This window comes from Gracilinanus agilis, chromosome 2 (assembly GCF_016433145.1).
Source record: "Gracilinanus agilis isolate LMUSP501 chromosome 2, AgileGrace, whole genome shotgun sequence".
NCBI lineage: Eukaryota > Metazoa > Chordata > Mammalia > Didelphimorphia > Didelphidae > Gracilinanus > Gracilinanus agilis.
This window is the reverse complement of record NC_058131.1, coordinates 347,104,278-347,123,267: the sequence shown is the minus strand read 5'-3', so window position 1 is coordinate 347,123,267 and position 18,990 is coordinate 347,104,278. Positions and strand designations below refer to the sequence as shown.

Below are 18,990 nucleotides of genomic sequence, written 5' to 3'. Positions count from 1 at the left end.
GGCTTTTAAAAAGCACCAAAAACCATAACATGTAAAAACCGAACATTTTCCGCTATATTTCAAACCAGAGATGATTCCAAAATTGTTAAGTGGCATTTCCTTAACATGCATGCCTATTCATCTAAATTTTATTTGTCTAAGAACCCACCATGTACAGGAGACAAAGTTAATTATTAGATCATCTTTTTGTATATATAAAACCTTATTTGACCATTGATGATGAAGTTTCTACTACTGATCCTAGTCCTTTTGATTCGGGGACCCCAAACTATAACTTACTAAGAAGAAAAGTTTGAAAATATATACACTTTAATTAGAGCTAAATGAAAAGAGATATTTGTAAAGCATAACTTAGCACAATGCTTTGCCAGGAGCTACTTTATAAATATTTATTACCTTCTCTGACTTTCCTAAAAAAAATCCAAAAAATCAATTCTAAGCCAAAACCTTCAACTGACAAGTTATTTTGCCATGGATAATAATCTCAAATAGCAGGTATAAAGTCACTTATAAAAAAATCCTATCTTTATGAAATGGAGAAAATTCAATGTATTAAAATAGATTTTCAGGCAAAATAGAAATTAGCAATTTAGCCCACTAACACTAACATTTTTTAATAAAAGATGGGCAATAAAACATGCCCGTATTCTTATCACCTAAATAGAATTTCTAAAGCTTCATAGATTGTACACAAAAGGTTAAATACAATAATGTTAAAATTTCTACAAATTCCCAACCTCAAACATGAGATGAAAAAATTTAAAAACCTACCTACTATGTATTGTGTTTCTGCAATGGGTAATAGAGAAAAACTATAAACAGGCCATATCAGGATAAAAAGGGAATTTACTAAAAAAATCTATAACCAGAAAATTACCTGTGAGGCCTGTACAATGATAGGCACTCCTAAGACACGCTGGCCAGTTAATCCTATTGCTAGAGGCACTGAGCTAACATCAACAAACTCTACATAAGCAATTCCTTTGGATCTTCTGGAATTTCTATCAGAAATCATCCTTACATCACGGACCTAAAACAAAAATAAAGGTAGAAAAGTAAGTTTTTGTTTTGTTTTGTTAAACCCTTACCATCTGCTTTAGAATCAAATATTGTGTTCTAAGGCAGAAGAGTGGTAAGGACTAGGCAATGGGGGTTAAGTAATTTGCCCAGGGTCACAAAGCTAGGAAGTGCTGAGGCCACATTTAAACCCAAGACCTCCCATCTCTGGCCCTGACTCTCAATCCACATAGCCACCCAGCGCCCCCCCCCCGAAAAGTAGGTTTTAATAAACAGTGTAATTAGTAAAAATTCTGTACACTTATACTTGGAAAGAAAAAGGCATCCCATTTTCTATCTTAGAAGAAAACTATATTTAATTTGCAAACATCTGTAAAGAGTTTATTTTAGCTGGGATGAAAAGAGTAGTTACCCAAGTGAAGAAAAATAAAGTCTATTTAGGTTTTGAACAATGATACATGTAAAAACCCAGTGGAATTGCTCAGTCAGCTCCAGGAGGGAGATGGGGAGGAGAGAGAGGGAAAGAACATGAATCATGTAACCATGGAAAAATTTTCTAATTAAATAAAATAAAGGCTATTTAGTAGCAAGGGAGGCCTAAGGTAAAAGCTCTCCTGCATCTCTTAAACTTAATCAGTTCTCATTTGCTCCATACTAAAGAGTGCACAGTGCCTAAGAAATGTTTGTTGATTTATTACAAAGGACTCTTTTCATGTCCTAACAGTGAGATCATGAACAATGTGCTTTGATAATTTGGTTTCAACAAATAATCCTATAATGGCTTTCTTGTAAGGTTTTCTTAGCACTCTGAATCTCTTTGGCATCCTGAGGAAGCCTATAAAATGCTTCTCACAATTATTTTAAAATAACATATACAAGATCAGAAAGGAACCAAACCAAACCCCCCCAAAAGGTAAGAATACCTAGGTTTTAAAGCATTGTTTATATGGAAAAAAAAAAATCAAAACATTTTGTTGCCTTAAAATCAAGTATATGCCCCCCCTTTTTTACAACCTCAATCTTCTCAATCACAAATAAAAAAACATTTATAATCTCAAAAAATTTCCAACAAAAGGTTCATTTCCAACTCTTTCCATTTTTCAGTTATTGAACATTTGTGTGTCAGTTTAGTACTATTAATTCTCAAATGTTTTTTAGATTAACATATGAGAAAACTCAAGATTAGCAAATAAGGTTACTTGCCAAAAATCAAAAAGAAATAAATGTCAGTTAGGATCTGTAACTCCGACCTCAAATTATATATTCCTTCCATTATAGGTATTATGATGGGGAAATATGGTTTCAAACAAGTTTGACACGAATATTTAAAAAATATTTTAATATATATACACATTACTAAAGTACCCAAAATATTTCTTCCTTCACCCCTCCACCCCTTTCAATACCTTTTCCTCTTATGCATCCTCACTACCAATTTATCTGCCATAAATAAACAAGACAATTACCTTTCCTACGGTAGAAAAAAACTCCTCCAAATCTCTTGGTCTAATTCTTGCTGCCAGCTGCATGCAGAACACAGTCCTGGCATCTCTCTCTTCTGGAGTAAGGTTGTCGATAGGTTCCCTGAAGGGAGAATCCAAGTTAATAACTCGCTTAATTTCTAATCACAAGGTTAATAAACTTTTAGAATGTATAGGAAAGAACCTTTAGGATAAGTCTGACAGTCACTAAATTTACAAAAGGTAAAATGGTGAAATAATTTGCCCAAATTAGTGGCAAAACTAGGACCACAAAAATCCAGGACTCCAAATTCCCAATCCAGTGCTCTTTCCACTATTGCCCCATTGTCTATTTCAGAATGGGAAATTTGAAATCATTATTTTTTAGTTTTATGTATCTCTAAGTATCTCCATAAAGAGATCAGCTACATAAATCAAGTTACACAACAACAAAACCTCCCCTAAGTAATTTTTCAGCATCATCCAAGGAACATAGCCTTGACTCCTAGTATATTATAATGGCTCCCCACTTAAGCAAATCATCACAGCCTACCTTCCCCAAATACTATCAATATGATCTGCAAGCTCATCAAAGCAATTCAAATGTAAAAGGGGGTTGGGGTGTTCAATGAAAATTCAGTAGTTTTACCATATATAATTAGAAGTTCAAGCTTTCTTCTATTATACTTCACTAAATTGACATTTCAACCACCCTTTGAAAATGGGAAAGCTCCTCAATTTTCATAACTAAAATTCTTGGAATAAAATAAGACGTGGAAGGAGAGTACTGTAGTGTATTCAGGCTTTTAGGAAACTTTGTCAATGTCCTATTCTAAAACCTGGTTAATTCTACCACCAAAGAACCAAAGCAAAACTAATGGATCTCTCTGAAATTAAAATAATGTGTCATGGATTAACCATTATCGACATAAGGAAGTAATATTTAGAAATAAATGGGCATTTCTATGTGCTAACAGTGAGTCTCCTTCAAGGACAATATAACATTAAAAGGTTTCATACTAAACTTGAAAATTAAACTAAATTCTTTTTTAGATAGTTGTAAAAACCACAGTGGAAAGCATAAGCTTAGAGCATAAAAGCTGCTTAAATGGGAAGAAAAGTGATATACACAAAGTATAGGTGAGGAATGACTGAAATGGACTCTGAGCTATTAACAAATGAAAGGGCTCAAGAGCCACTATAGGTATTTCCCAGAAGTTAACAATCAAAATGTACTCTTGTGACTAAAAGGGCCAACAAAATACCAGGCATCATCAAGATTCATACTGGAAACAAAGCAGAAAACGTGAATGCCTGCCCTTTTTACCAAAAATCAGTCCCTGTATCCAGCATTCACCCTTGAAAAGCTCTATGTAATTCTAATAACTGCAACTCAAACAAGACAAAGAACTAGCAGAGCTGGAGAAGATCCAGAAAATAACTAGCAGGACACAGGGATTAGAGGAATTTCCTTATGTAAATATAACTAAAATATGTAGATAATACCATGAAGGGCATAATAAGGTAAAAGCTTTTCTGGCAAATCACAGAACTATACAATATACATTTAAATTTGAATAAAGTTATACAGTAGTTCAAAGTAAAGTACTACTTTATGGGTAAATCTTCTATAACTTGTTGCAACAAGTCATAGTGTAAATATAAATCCCAATAAGGGCATGGAGAAATTCATAAATGACAAATGTCTAATAGATTTTTCAGTGAAGCAAAGAAAATTTTGTGGATTTTTTTTTCAGGGTGGAGGGTATGGGAGAAGGGAATAAAACACCTTAACTTTCTGAGGATGTCATGGACGGACAACACTAGGTTGGATGGACAGTTGGTCTGATGAAGTCTGATACTTCTTATTTTACAGCAGCAAAGAATCATTTAGGAAAATATCGGGTCTAGGAAAACAAATATGAGTGGTCTGACTCTATCTCCTGTGTCTCTTTAAAGCTAGATGCAATAATAAATTTGAACAAATAATTTTTACAATACAGAATTAACACATACCAATAGCATTGCTATTGTAATAGGGACTTTGAAGGGAAAGTTTTGTTTTCAATACACCATTAGCACAGTATAATTTTGGCCCTTTTTAGTTGCATAATATTTATAAAAGGAAAAATAAAAGCTGTCAACAACTTGATAGGACTTTGGATCTTAGTAAATATGGGTTATAAGAATAAATTTGCAAAAACAGCAAGGTATTATGTATACCAAATTACTTAAACATGATTCATTTTTTTCAGTAGCATAAATTGGCTAAGTTTTAGTAAAGCTGAAAGCTTGTGAGAAGATAAGAAATAGGGACAACAGCTACCTCACAGGGCTCTTGTCTTTTCTGAATGGACTTTTGCTTCTTGAGCGGCGTCTGCTGTAAAGTTAAAAGTTTCAGAAGTTACCCAAACAAGAACACCACACTAGTTACTTGAAAAACAATTTTTTAACAATTCATAAGTATGTTTAAAAACCTTAATTTGATGCTATGAGGCAACCCAATCTTTCCACGGATGGCACTGTTAAATTTTGGTCCGGAGCTATAAAGAAAAACACAAAGTTATACCAGTTGCAGGCTGATGACCTTGTTTTGTTTTCATGCATGACTTAATAGATTTAATATTACATTACAACATTTAATCACAAAATTACACATCTCCACCTTCCCAATCTAAACAGGAGGTAGAAATACAGTTTGGGAAAAAATAGAAATTTCCTCCCAAGAAGATTGCTCTCTATTCAGAGTTGTATAATTTTTGCAACCTTCCAGGACAGCTTTCTTAATTTTGGGGGTATCAAAGATGCCTTTGGCAGTCATGAAACCTATGAACCAACTATCTTGAAATATACTCATTAAAAACAATTAATTCAAAGATCCAGGTTTTTAACCCTGGCTCTGGAGGATAATTTCTAGTATTCTGTGGCACAAATTGTGGTATGACCAAATTAAGAAAATATTCTTTATTGCTCCTCTAACTCCCAAGTTTTGTTTTTAAAAAAACTTATTTTCTGTTTTAAAATGTATACTATGTATCAAATCCAAGGTAGAAGAATCCTACGAGTTGGGCAATCAAGATCACATAGCAAAGTATCTTAAGCCACATTTGAACCACAGACCTCCCATCTCCAAGTCTGGCTCTCTACCCACTGAGTCAACTAGCTGCCCCTAACTCCCAAATTTATTAAAAGAAACTAATAACTGGTAGGGGTACTTCTGCAGAGTACCTTGCACTTTTTATTTTTAGGATAACAGTTTGAATTTATTGAAGAGTAATCTTTTTTTTTCACTTTGATTTTGGGAGAAGATAGAGGTGGTATGTTCCAAGCTGCTAATAGCTTAAAAGTACTTACTGTTCTTTTTTAGGGTACAAATAAAATCTAGACTATGCCAATTAACTATAAGTTAGTTCCTTTAAATAAATCTTAGCAACTATTTCATAGATGTTTCAGGTATGTTTTATGTTAAATTTTCTTTAAATTTGTCAGAGGGAAATTATCTGTTTTTCTTAAAAGGTGGAAAAAACAAACCCATTAAGTTCCATTATTTGTCCTAGAAACTTTAATAGCATGTTACTTGCTGAAAATAAGTTATTCAACCCAGATGGTTACATCTCAGAGGGAAAAATTCTTCCATGGATGTTCAATCATTAAAATGTAAAGGAAAATGAAGCAAACTAGCAGTATAACAGAACAGACCTGCCCTATTATTGTAATGTAAACTTTTGCTTAGTAAATCCTATTTTACAGATTTCATTTATATTAAGAAATTAGAAAACTTTTGAACATAAAACATATATTTGAAGTCAAAATATCTATTATTTATAGGGTTATAGTACAATATATACTATATATTATATAACCCTATAAATATTATAACTCTATTATAATAATTAAATATAAGTAGCATTACGGCTACATTTATAACATTCTTTATCACCAGTTTGTGATTTTTGACAAGTCACTAGATATAAAAAAATGCTGGAAGTTAAATAAAAACATACATAGGCAGAACTTCTTGTATATGTTATCAAAGCAATAATACTGCCTTTCATGAGTGGTTCATGAAGTAATCATTACTATACAACTTATACCTATCATTTTAAGTTTTAATTGGGGCTTTCAGTCAGCAATCCTTAAATTCTACAAAAGACTTAAGCCAAAGCACAGAAAGGTGGTATGCTACTTACTCTATAGAGCCTGGTCTAGATGCTATAGTTTCCTGACTTGTGGTCTTGTATTAAGGGTTATACATATATTGTTACTGTGATGGAAATTCCTTAAGCTTTAGCCATTTGGTGGTTTTACCTACTTTAAATTGTCTTAATTTTTTTTTTAAACGTTCCAATATAACTAGAACATTTCTTATTCACTTAAACAACGAGCTTACAGTTTGTATGCTGACCATTCTGTTACCAGACAAATGCTTTGGCTTTAAAGTTTTGGTTCATTTGCTCATTGTAACATCAAATGTGGCATTATATTCTAATTGCCATCACTATCAGGTAACCCATATAAGTTAAACAGAGATCATTATTCAAAGCCATGTTTAGCAAAAAGATTCTGGAAAAATAGTTCCCTAAAACTGTTACAGATTTTTAAAAACGGAGTGGAAGTAAATTCCATTGTGTATGTTCCCTTGTGTGACTTAATCGATATTTGGAAATAATATCAAGCAATGTGAATTTTTACAAAGTGAAGGATTTGTAATAGCGAATATTACAGTCATCTCGGAGATGTAAAAAATTTAAATATTGTGTATAACCTTGTTACACACATATTTCATGCAACTTTCCCTTTCTTGGTTTGAACCAACAATTGATTCATTAGTCCAAATATTCATTAATTTGGCTAAGCAGACCGTTCAATAGCACTCTTGAGTGTTCTGTCAATAGTTTAGTACATTATATAAACTTGATTATAGTTTAAATAATGTTAACTTTTATTAAGCTTTTGGGATTTTTTTAAAGGGGGAAAATGGGGAAGACAGTCTAAGATAAGACAATCTATCTGGCTTAAGCTACAGGTGCTCAAGACCTCTTGTTTGCCCTGTCCCACTATTGATCAATATAGAAACTTTGCCCCATATTTTGTACCTAAGCAGATTTGTCCCTTTTTTAAGGCAGTGTAGTTAGTGGGTTTCCCTACTCCTGGTGGATCATAATACTGGCACTTGATTTAGCTCAATTAGCTTAATTGTCTACTGCAAATCAGAACTCCCCCAAGCTTAAGTGATCTACCAACATCACTTAACCTTTCTGGAAACAGGGATTATAGGCATGAATACCACACCTGACTATCTGGATTTTCATTCATACTTTTATTAGCTTTTGAATGTCATTAACTCTATTTGTCTTTGAGAATGTTAGCACCTTCTAAATCCAAAGATAATTCTTTCATTCATCAAGTTATTTTTAATAACCTCTTTTCCAAGAATTGTACCAAGTAAAAGAATATCAGACTATGAAATGAATATTTGTAGATTACATACTAGGGACTTCGATATCGGCCTCTGAAACGGCGTTCTCTACTTCTAGAACGACTTCGTCTTCGTTCTTTGCTTCGGCTACGTTTCCGTTCACGGCTTTTGCTCTTTTTCCTCTCCCGGTCTCTGCTTCGTTTCCGTTCCTTACTTTTGCTCCTCTTTCGGTCATGACTTCGACTTCTACTCTTGCTTTTTTTTCTCCTGCAAAGAAAAGATTACATTTATTTTGCAAATTTAAAAAGTATTTATTTCCCTTTCTTTGGCGTTATTTTACTTTAATTATCACCTTATAAAATTTCTGTGCTACAAGTCACTGTCATGTACCAAGACACTTATGAATAAACCTTTTAAAATATTTTTCCTAAAGGAAATCAACATTCTCTCCAAACCCTACACTTCTACTTGCTATTACAAAGCTGTCTTTAAATGAAGTCTCACTCCTTCTACTTAAAGTAGCCCATGATTGAGAGAAGAACTTCCTATGCCAATAAAGAAATGGTTATGAGGTCCTCTACTGGCTGATACTTTAAGTAGCAAGGGAAATTGAGTTTTTGTTTCAAGTCTTTATAATTGGCACTATTAACTTATATTCTAGGATAGATTCAAAAGTGAATTTATCTAGTCAAATTTAGACCAACTTATACATACAATTAGTAAGCCTGAACTGTGTAACAAAGAAATACAGTATCAAAACTGGCCATTAAAATTAACTGAAGAATTAAGAATGCAGTTTAAGCATCATTAAATATATGATATACAAAACCCCCCACTAAATATTGTCCTACATATTTAACTTCACCCAACCATAGCACTTTTGTCTATTCTTTTAAGATATGGGGGGGGGGGAAGCCCATAATTAAGCTGATTTCATTTTCCCTTGAGAAAACAATGTACGAAATATTCTGCTACTATCTAAATGCATAATCATAATTTTAATCTCAATTTTCTGGACATTGTTAATTGTTACATATCAGGATGTAATACTGAATTTACATATATTTTTTGTGTGTGTTCACGTCTAGGACCAAGATAGGAAATAGTTAAATTCAGTTAATCAGTCTGATATGCATCAAAAATTAGGATCCAGTTTAAGTAGATTTTCAGTATAACACAGGAATACTTTTAATATTATTAAAAACTGCAATCTAATAATATACACTGCCCTTTCCTAATAAACTCCCCATATATACAACCCAGTCAATTTACAGAATGAAGCATTTTATTCCTCCCTAACCCACCCAAAAGTTAAATGCTTCTGAAGATATTCCTTTTTCAACATAAAAAAAAAAGTTTTAAACATACAAAAAAGAAAGATGATTTTTTTCCCCTTTAAGAAGGAAGTCAATTTGTAGTGGCTGAAAGTTCAGGCATTTACTATTAGTGATATATTTTAAGTCTTTGTGTTATTTTTTGAAATGTAAACAATTTTTAGTCCAGATGAAGTTTAAATGCAAAAGTAGCATAGGAGTAATTATCAATCTGCCTCAGAGATCCTGGAAGCAGGTCATCTGGGAATGCATTGAAAATAGAAAACGAAGACACCCACCTTCTGGAATCTTGAAACCCACACTCCAATCACAAGGAGATGTAGAGCTTTCCAAGGAGGCAGAAACTTTGTCTAAAATTTCAAGATAATCCACCTGACTGTCAGAAATTTATATGCTAGTAGCACATGTCAGAAAATTAGGCTACACTCATTATTTATATAGACGTCATCATAGTAATGCTCAAAATGGCAACAGCTAACATTCCAACTTTGTTGCCTGGAAAACCTGACACTGTATCATCTAGGTTGCTGAAGGACTTTGAGTCAGAATCAAAAACTATTTTTACTCAATGGGTAGGGCAGTCAATTAAAAATAAAGGTATGCCCCACAAATATTTATTTTTAGATGAAGACATATGCTCATAATAATAGTCATTAAATAGAAAATGCAATGGACAACCTTGTTATATATACTTATCAATGGCCCCAAGACCAATTCAAAGAGAGGATTTCTACAACCTCAACAGCTGCTTTAAAAGGCTTCAGTTCTCATGGCAGCTCTGGTCAGGCAAAAGATTGCATGACTACCAAAATAGTAACACACTATACTAATTAGCCATTAAATTTATCTAAATAAAAGCATAAATATTTTAAGTGTTTCTTTAGAAGAATCAAGCCAAACAGGTTAAAATTAAAATCTATATAACAGGACAAATCTTAAGTCTAATTCCAAGATAATGATAAAATTCTTGTTTTAATTCTGCATAATTTCTGAAGTGGGTCACTTACTGGTTCAGGTTTTTGTTGAATAATATGTTGTAATATCATTTCAAAACCTGTACTTGAATAATCTTAATTCCATTATAGAGGGAAATCTCAATTTTAAGGGTAATGCATATTGGTTTTTGAAGTGATTCTAAGGAAGCAGAAGAATCATTTGTTTAAATTTTATGAATCAACACCAAGGTATCCACAATAACATTTTTGATATCATCTTTACACCCACTCTTTTAACATCAAATGCCTATATATGTATACTATGTCAAATTGGCTCCATTTACTATAAATGCATTGATCATTCAATTCTTTTAGAGAAACTATATTAGTTACTTTGGATGTTATTGTCCTAAAGGGGGTCCTAGTATGTTTTTGGCTCTCAAATTTATATGGAAATATTTTAAAGATTAAAAAAAAGCCTTTTCTCTTTTAATAACATTTTCATAAGATGCATCTATTTGAATTTAAACTCATCGAGGGCAGAGACTTTGTTGGTTTTCATCTTTCTATTTGTAAGGAACATATTAAAGCACTTAATTTTTGTCCAACTGCTTTTTGCTAAATTTAAGAGCCATTCTTTAACAATTTCTAAACTAAATTATATTCACTTAAACCCCCAAACTTGTACATATTTTTACTCCCAATGATACCACTGGCATCAACTTTGGTGAATAAAAAAAAAAAAGGGCCGGTTTTAGCTGCCTTATAATCAATTATTCAATGTCTTGATGATCCCAAATATGCATTTTGTTGTTCAAATGCCTTCCCAAAGAGAGAAATGAAACAAGTATGTATTTATTTGGTCAAAAGGCCTTGTGTTCATTATTATCTGAACAAGACTAATATACACAGATGATTTGGGAAAATGGTCAAGTTGCTTTTATACAAAATGTACCCTTAGAAAGCAAATACAGTAATATCTTCTTCCTGCTGTCTTTTAGTTAGAATTTAAGCAAGCTTCCTTTGTTTCTTATTTACAAGCTTTTATTAGTAGGGGTAGCAATGTCAGAACAATGGATCTCTGTGATTAGTCATCCATAATGATTATCTGCACCAGAAACCTTTGGTAACATGTAGTTTAGAAAAACTTTTTTTAAACCTTTATAGAAATAACACTCCTCCCCTCCCCCAGGTTTCTCATTTAAAACCAACCCTAAATCATATTTGGTCAACTGTCTAGTTGTCTTCTATGCAAACCACCTTTCCTGTTCTCTGTAATATATGAAGCCATTTTAATATTAGTTCTACCAACTCCATTTATTCAGTTAAGTAAGAGTGCAACAGTCTACTCTAATGCTTGATTAAGTTTAGGATCAAGATGAAAACAAGTTCTACACCTAAATACAAAGAATCCCCAGCAATAAGGAGCGCTTGGTGATACTGGGAGTATATGAAAGCATTTGTTCCCTTAAAAAAAAAGCTTTTTTTTTTCATATCCATTTAAGATGTAGGTTTGTTTTTCCTCTCTAGTTGAGACATGATATCCAGGTATGAATTATTCCTAGTTTTCAATTATACTCTTAGATGTTTTTGCAGTTATAGAAATTGCCATTATCAAAGGCCCTGCATAAAACCTTTCAAGGAAAATTGAAACCTTCTCTCAAATACCTGTTTGCTTCTAAGTATATAATTCAACGTAAAGGTAGTAAAATACCACAAATAAGAAACTGCATGTTCCAAATGTCTTATGATTTCAATTTCCTCCACGTATCCTCAAATGAAATTATGCAAATAAAGGCCAGTTATTATTAACTGAAAGTTACTCTCATCTTTCTAATTCAGAAGGGACTATGTGTAATAGGTTTTAGAATAATTAAAAAAAGAAACAAACCCACCAACTTTTCTGGTGTAGTACATCCAGATAATAATATAGTTCATTAATCAATTAATACATTTTATCTATTTTATAGAAATTATATCTACCTACCTAACAAAGTTGTTGTAAGGATGCATGAGGTAGTGTATAGTGAAGAACTTTGAGCTCTTAGGAGGAAAAGAGCCAAAAAGAATCAAATAAGTAAAATCATTTTTGCAAGATGCACTATATGCATCATGAATACAACAAAAAAATGTTTAATATGACACATTTCAAACATTACCTGAAACATATGTTTGATGATGATATAAGATTTCCATCAGAGGTGAAAGGAACCTCAAAAAAATTATCTGCTACAACCTCCTTAAAAAAAGGTCGGGCCACCTAATTCTTAATTGGAAGAATGTATGTATGTCTAAAGACACTAAAGCAAATGTATTATTTTGGTTTCTTCATACACACCCACAGTAAACAACAAGATGCATTAGGTACATATATAACTTGGAAAAAAAGGGAAAAATTTATTTAAAAAAAAAACAACCTTGTGCAGTGATTACAAAAAGGAACCAAGAAGATGATCATTTTTGGCTTTGTCAGAAGTATTTATATGTATGATTTGGGGCAAGTAATTTTTCTCTTTAAGTTTTTAAAAGCACATTTTGCTGTTCCATAAAGATGGTAGTGTGAAGATATATAATACAAGGGCAATAAAATAATTTTTAGAAAATCAGAAAAGAATACAAAGTGGTGGAAAAGCTGGGTATTCAATTTTGGTTAACAACAAAATACAAACTGGGTCAAGTTCTGAAATAGGCAGGAAAAGCTCCAGAAGGAAAAAATTTATTTTCTAAGACTCCAAGCAATAAAAGACACACTATCAGTAAATTCTTGACTTATCTTTAGGTTCCATGCCTTAAATAACAAAGTTTATCCCCCCTGAATCCCTTCCAAAAACTTACTTCTTGCTACGCTCTTCATGGCCGTTAGCACTGCTCAACTTGTTCTCATCCTAAGCAGGGTTGATAGAAGAACATCATGAGGACGAAGTGGAAACATTTCAAGTTGTCAAAGGGTAAAGGGAACAGGAATAAAAAAATACAAAACAATTTAAAAACTAATTACTTATTAATAGTTTAATTTGGAAAGCTATAAAAAAAATTTAGATGGATATGTTTAACCACTTTGCTGTTTACATTTTAGGCATACGATAAAATGCAAGAATTATGCTGTCCACATAAAACAATTTAAACTTTAGGTATTTTTTACATAGTTTAGAATAAGTTATCCTATGGATTTATAGCGCTGAAGTGGTTAAATGTAATTTCTATAAAACATAAAGACTCATGTTTAAAGTTTTATTCCATGTACTATGTCCCTTTCATCAGTACCACGGCTATATTTCTGCCTAAGCCCCAAGTGGCCATGCTAGCAGCCAGCCACTATCGATTTCCTGTGACCGATGCCATTCCTGAGATCTTCGCCCATTTTCGTTGGAGGGTTGGGACTGTAAGAGCTTGATGCCACCTCTGTCACACATCTCGCCCTGAAGCAAACAGGGATTCACACTGCTTTAGTAATGTTGACTCCCAAGAACCCAAGAAAGTCATTAATAATCCACCAGTCCAGCCTAAACATTCCCTATTTCCATACCTGTTTTACATGGAAAAAATATCCATGTCAAACTACTGGTAGAACAAAAATCTTAACATTACAAATTAAGAAAGTAGCTCTTTCAAGATTCTATGTTATTACTTAAAACTAAGTATACAATGTTTATAGCTAATAAGTACTCATCCACAATTGATACCACATGGTCGAGCTACACACTCCAAAACAAATATCGGTTTAATTTAAAAAAAAAAAAAAAATCACACCAGTTTTATTTTAATTTTATTTACACCAGTTGTACTAAGAGAATAACTGCTAACTTTATAAAGTCTACAGTTTGTGAAACCAGTGATAATGCATGCATATAGTTAACACTTTCACCACCATCTGGTAAAAGAGTAATACAGTATAGTTTTGCTGCCATAGAGAAATGGGTCAAAAACTAACTACTCTACATAATCCAAAACAGTTTTTTTAAAAAAAGATTTTGTGTGAAATATTATAGCAGGTCCTAATTAAGTTATTACAAGTGAGGACAGTACAAGTTTTAAAATAACACTGCACTGTGATATTGCCTCTTTAATTGGCTAAGAAATTTCTATTCAGGGATCCAAGAATTTATCATGTGCTTTTTAACTTAGTAGCTGATTGTAACCTGACCTGTTTTTAAGATTTACTATGACCAGTCATCTACAACAAAAAATAAGACAAAAATGCAAATCTCACTCATTACTTGAGTTGAGAAAACTTTCCTCATTACAAGATTTACTTGCCACAGACTGGTAATAAGAGTATTCTTGGACCCCTGCTATTTTCCCAAACCACTGCATTCACCTTTTCTTGCTATACCAAACTGGAGCTGGTAATTCTTAGTTGAGTCATTTTACCTAGGGGACCACGGTACAGCGATAAGTCACTCAATTACTACCTTATGATTGACAGTTCACACTGGAATCAAAGGTGAATTCATGGGAGTAGAGGTGAGATATCGTTAGGCAAGTCTACAAAGAGAGATAGATGGGCATTTATTCATCACGCTGAAGTGAAACTACTGCACAATATTATTACATCAATAGCATATATTTACTTTGTAAGTTACATGTAATGCATCTCTGATAAGATAAATCATGAGGGCTCCGGGGATGTTAGTTTACATTTCAGCAGTAGTTTCATGAATAATGCTAAATTAAAGAATATGTAAAACCTCACCGACGTGTTTTTCTCACCTTCTTATAAGGAGCCTCAAGCATTGCTTCAATATCAATATCGTCTGCCATTCTTTCAGAACACCTATAAAAAAAGCAAGGGCGATTTCATTAAGCCTGCATTTCACTCGATTTCTTTCGTCTTGTTATTAAACTCTGGAAACAGTTCTTTCCCAACATCAGAAAGATCCTCAAGTTGTTTAGTAACCTAGTTACTTAATAACGCACTCTGAATGCCGGGCAACAGGGATGCCTCGGTCGAGCAAACTGCCTGGGACAAGAACCCCGAGAGGGCTGACCGCCTCACATGTCATAGATGCTTGGGGTGGGGGTGGGGTGGGTGGCCTACCTCACACTAGCCGGCCTACCTCACACAGGCCGCGGGCGGAAGAGGGAACCGAGGGCACCTACAACTCGTTCACCTGCTTTAAGTGAGCCACCGGGGTCAGCCCTTGCCTCCTGCCATATTAGGGGCTGAAGGAAACTCCCTCAGGAAGGGCGGGGGGCTCTGCCAGGGCCGCGCTCGCCCCGCGCCATGTTGAGAGGTCACGGCCACCCCGGGGGCCCGAGCCTAGGCCTGGGATTCCCGGAGGCGACTAGTAGACGTCCACGCCAGGGCTTCCCCGCCTCAAGCCTACCGCACAGAACCCGAAACTCCTTCCCAAGCGGCAGAAGCCAAGGCAACTTCCCTTTCGCGCCTGCCCCCCCCCACCCTCCCGGCTGGGCTCGCCCCTATGGAGTCACCCCTCCCCCTCCCCGGCCACCCCAGCGGCTCAGCACTACCAGAGAGAATCCCAGTACCTTCGACCCCAGGCGGGGTCGGATCCGTGCACAGAAGAACGAAGAGGAAGAGAAACGGAGTTAAGAAAACTATCGCCGAGGCCTCTTACCTGTGCGGGCTCTCGAGCAAGTGTGGTGCTCGCGTCTCAGGGAGGCGCTGCCGCTGTAGCTGCCGCCGGGGCTACTGTTAAGCCGCTGCGGCCTGGACCCAGGCCGCGGTCCGTCCCGCCCGCCCAGCCCGAGTTTCGGGCGCTGAGGGCGGCAGGGCCGGAGCGGATCTAAAAGAGAATAATGGGATTAGAAGAGCCCGCGCGGGTGAAGCAGGGCGGCGGCTGCGGCAAATCGGTAGCCAACCGCGACAGTGTCTGCAACTCCCTGAAATGGCGGCCGCTGCTTTCCCAGTCACACACACTCACGAACACACATATACACACACGCAAACACACACACACACACAGACGGGGCCACACAGCGCCCCCAGCACGGGCTCTCGCGAGAAACTTCTCCGGCCTCAGCGCTGACCCATTGAAATATCGCGAGAATCCACAGCGGCGAAGGAGCCGCTGCACAACCTCGCGCAAGAGTTGCGCCAGAGCCGTACCCACCCCTCCCCCTCCCTTTAGCCTTTTCCCCTCCCCCTAGAAAGACAGCCTCTAAATCTTCCCTCCCACCCACCCTAAGGAAGTGGTGAAAATCTCGCGAGAACAGAAAGGCGCGACTAGTAGAAAGTCTGTTGGCTAGGCTGCAGCCAGTGTTTTTAGAGACCCTCTCAGCTAGCTGCGTTTTATTGGCGCTATGTTCCTCGCTGTGGGTTGGGGGGGGTTCTTTCCCCGCCCCATTCCTTCCTCTCCAAATTAACTGTCAGGGTTATTATATGGTCTAAAACTCCATGTGGTCACAAGCTAAAATGACCATTTTTCTTCTTAGTGAAATTCCTGAGGATGAAAAGGAAAGACTACAGGGAAAGAAGAGTAACTGATGTGGGGGGCAGGGAAGCTTTACAAAAGAAGTTGGGGAACGCATGAGAGCCGTGAGTGGCACGAGCAGCCTCTGCCCTCCTTAGCTTTGTCACTAGTTTGTGTCACTTGGCATAGGGCCCAGTCGAGTCCCTAGAGCTGGAGAAGACGGTCGTTCCTATTGTTCCTTTCGAGAGGCCCCCTAGGGCTGGGCGGAGGCGCTCTGTAAAGTTGCAACCTCTGTTGCTCCATAAGGAAGCTCCCCTAAACTCTTTAGACATTACTGTTAGAAGAAAGACCTTGGCTGGTAGTATTGTAAATATGTCCAGCCTTCCCTCCACCCACTCATCTAGACTTGTTTCCCTGTCTTTAAGTTAAATTCTGAGTCTGAGCGAAAACTTAATACATTTTTAGTTACAAAGTAAATTTGGCTTCCCTCTTCAAGATGGAAAGCCCTTTCCCAAAGGGTAGGGCTTAATTTCAGTTTTAATATTTTATGTTGGAAAAGCGTGATGACTTTTCCTAAAGATAATGTTTTATACTCCTTATTATTGTAAATAAACCATCACCCTTATTTCTTTTCCTAAACAATCCAGTTTCTTACTGGAAATCTGTTCCTCTGCTTACGGGAGCAAAAGAAAATAAAAGGAAATAGCTTTTCTTAATGAGATATTTCAAACTATGATGGGTCGACTTCTCAAACTTAACATTTCCAAAACAAAACTATCCCCCAAATTCAGATCTCTTCCAAATTTGCCTATTTCTGTTCAAAGCATCACTATCCTTCCAGCCTCCCATAACCTCAACATTATCCTCGGTCCACCTCCTCCTTCATTCCAAGCATCTTAATTATTATCAAATCTTCTACCTGCTACCTCTGCAACATCTTTGATTTTATTCCCTTCCTAACATAGACTCACTTCAGCCCTCATCAACCGTCTCTGATTAATGCAATGGATGGTGTGTTACTAAATATTGTCTTGAGTGTCTCAATCCAAACCACATAACTATCAAAGTGATTTTCCTTGAGCACAGATCTACAATGTGTCACTTGACCATTTCACTCACCTACTCAATAAACTACTGTGGCTCTTTTTTTCTTAACCTCTATGATTAATTATAACTCTGTGGCTTTTAAATGCTGCATTTCCATGAAAAAGTCAAATTGGCCTAAGTTCTCTTCACTCAGAGTACTGGCTGACCTTAAGACTGTAATGTATTTTCTTCTCACCTTTGTAACCCCACCCCCCCACACTCACATTTTTGAAAGATCTATTCAATCACTACATACAACACAAAGCTTTTTCAATCAACAAGCATTAAGTGCTAATTAGGGGCCAGGCCTTGGCTAAGCACTGGAGTTATAAAGGAAGGCAAAAACACAAAAACAGTACCAGCATTCTAGAAATTGGTGAGAGTTAACATAGATATATTCTTGCCACAGAGGTAGGGGCTAAATCAGGGGGAGGGACTGAGGGATATGTAACAGAAAAGTCTTCCTCCAAAGGTGGTGTGAGAGCTGAATTTTGAAAGCAGCCAGCATATTTGGAGGCAGAGGTGAGAAAGGAAACCATTCCAGGAATGGAGAGATAGCCAGTTCAAAGGCAGGAAATGGAATATTTGAAGAACAGCAAGTAGATTGAATGCTTCCTTCCATCTGTTGGTACCAGTGTTAACTTTGAAAAAACACAGAACGATTAAATAGTCATAAAAGCCACTCTTTAATTAAGGAAAAGGGGGAACAAGGCTGATTAGGCCTCTACTCTGAGCCTCAAACCCCGTGCCTTGTGCAGAGTACAAGGATTGAACACTACTTGCTCTGGTCCCTGACACCCTGGGAGTGCCGCCTCCATAGATGATGAACCAGCAACCTAAGGATCTATAGTCCTCTGCTCTACTAGTTGAACTATGCTCTACCAGTTGAATTATCAAAGGAGCTACTTACAATGGGTACTATATAATGGTCTCTGCCCAGATGTGGGTCTTCTTGTGAAAGGATCTCTGGTACTATGGGGAAGACTACCTAAGACAAAAGGATATTTAGCATTTACCTCAGGGTCCATTATTCAGTCTGCAACTGCTAGCCTGAGATTCCCTTCAGGGTGGATTTTCATGGGAACAGGGAACAAGCACAAGTTTTAGGGGTCTCCAACCTATAAGCTATTCCTAAAACTTGGGGTTCATTAGATCTCACTAGGCCACAAGTTTGGGGTCTCTAGATTCCACATTGACACAAGTGTTCTCCCTCCCAAATTACTCTAGTTTGTATCTACTCTGAACTTTTTCAGTATATATTCTGCATCTGCATATATTTACATGTTTTCTCCCCTTATAGTTCCATGAAAGTTGGTATTGTTTCATTTTTTTGTATTTTGTGACTATCACAGTTCCTGGCATCTA

At 36.1% G+C, this 18,990-nt stretch overlaps 1 protein-coding gene across 3 annotated transcripts in view; it reads right to left on the bottom strand.

Moving 5' to 3' along the window:
* RBM39 (RNA binding motif protein 39) overlaps window positions 1-16,043 on the bottom strand; it is a 29,332-nt gene extending 13,289 nt beyond the window's left edge. For 2 of the 3 annotated variants that reach the window (XM_044664355.1, XM_044664357.1), the window contains exons 1-8: window positions 15,745-16,043; window positions 14,876-14,939; window positions 13,001-13,050; window positions 7,969-8,163; window positions 4,955-5,020; window positions 4,804-4,857; window positions 2,484-2,601; window positions 878-1,030 (exon numbers count right to left, since the gene is read on the bottom strand). In XM_044664355.1, the coding sequence (XP_044520290.1) occupies window positions 878-1,030; window positions 2,484-2,601; window positions 4,804-4,857; window positions 4,955-5,020; window positions 7,969-8,163; window positions 13,001-13,050; window positions 14,876-14,926 (687 nt within the window). In that variant the 5' untranslated portion in view covers window positions 14,927-14,939; window positions 15,745-16,043. The remainder of the gene's footprint in view (window positions 1-877; window positions 1,031-2,483; window positions 2,602-4,803; window positions 4,858-4,954; window positions 5,021-7,968; window positions 8,164-13,000; window positions 13,051-14,875; window positions 14,940-15,744) is intronic. The other variant, XM_044664356.1, reaches the window with a different exon arrangement.
* Window positions 16,044-18,990: the final 2,947 nt, after the last annotated feature.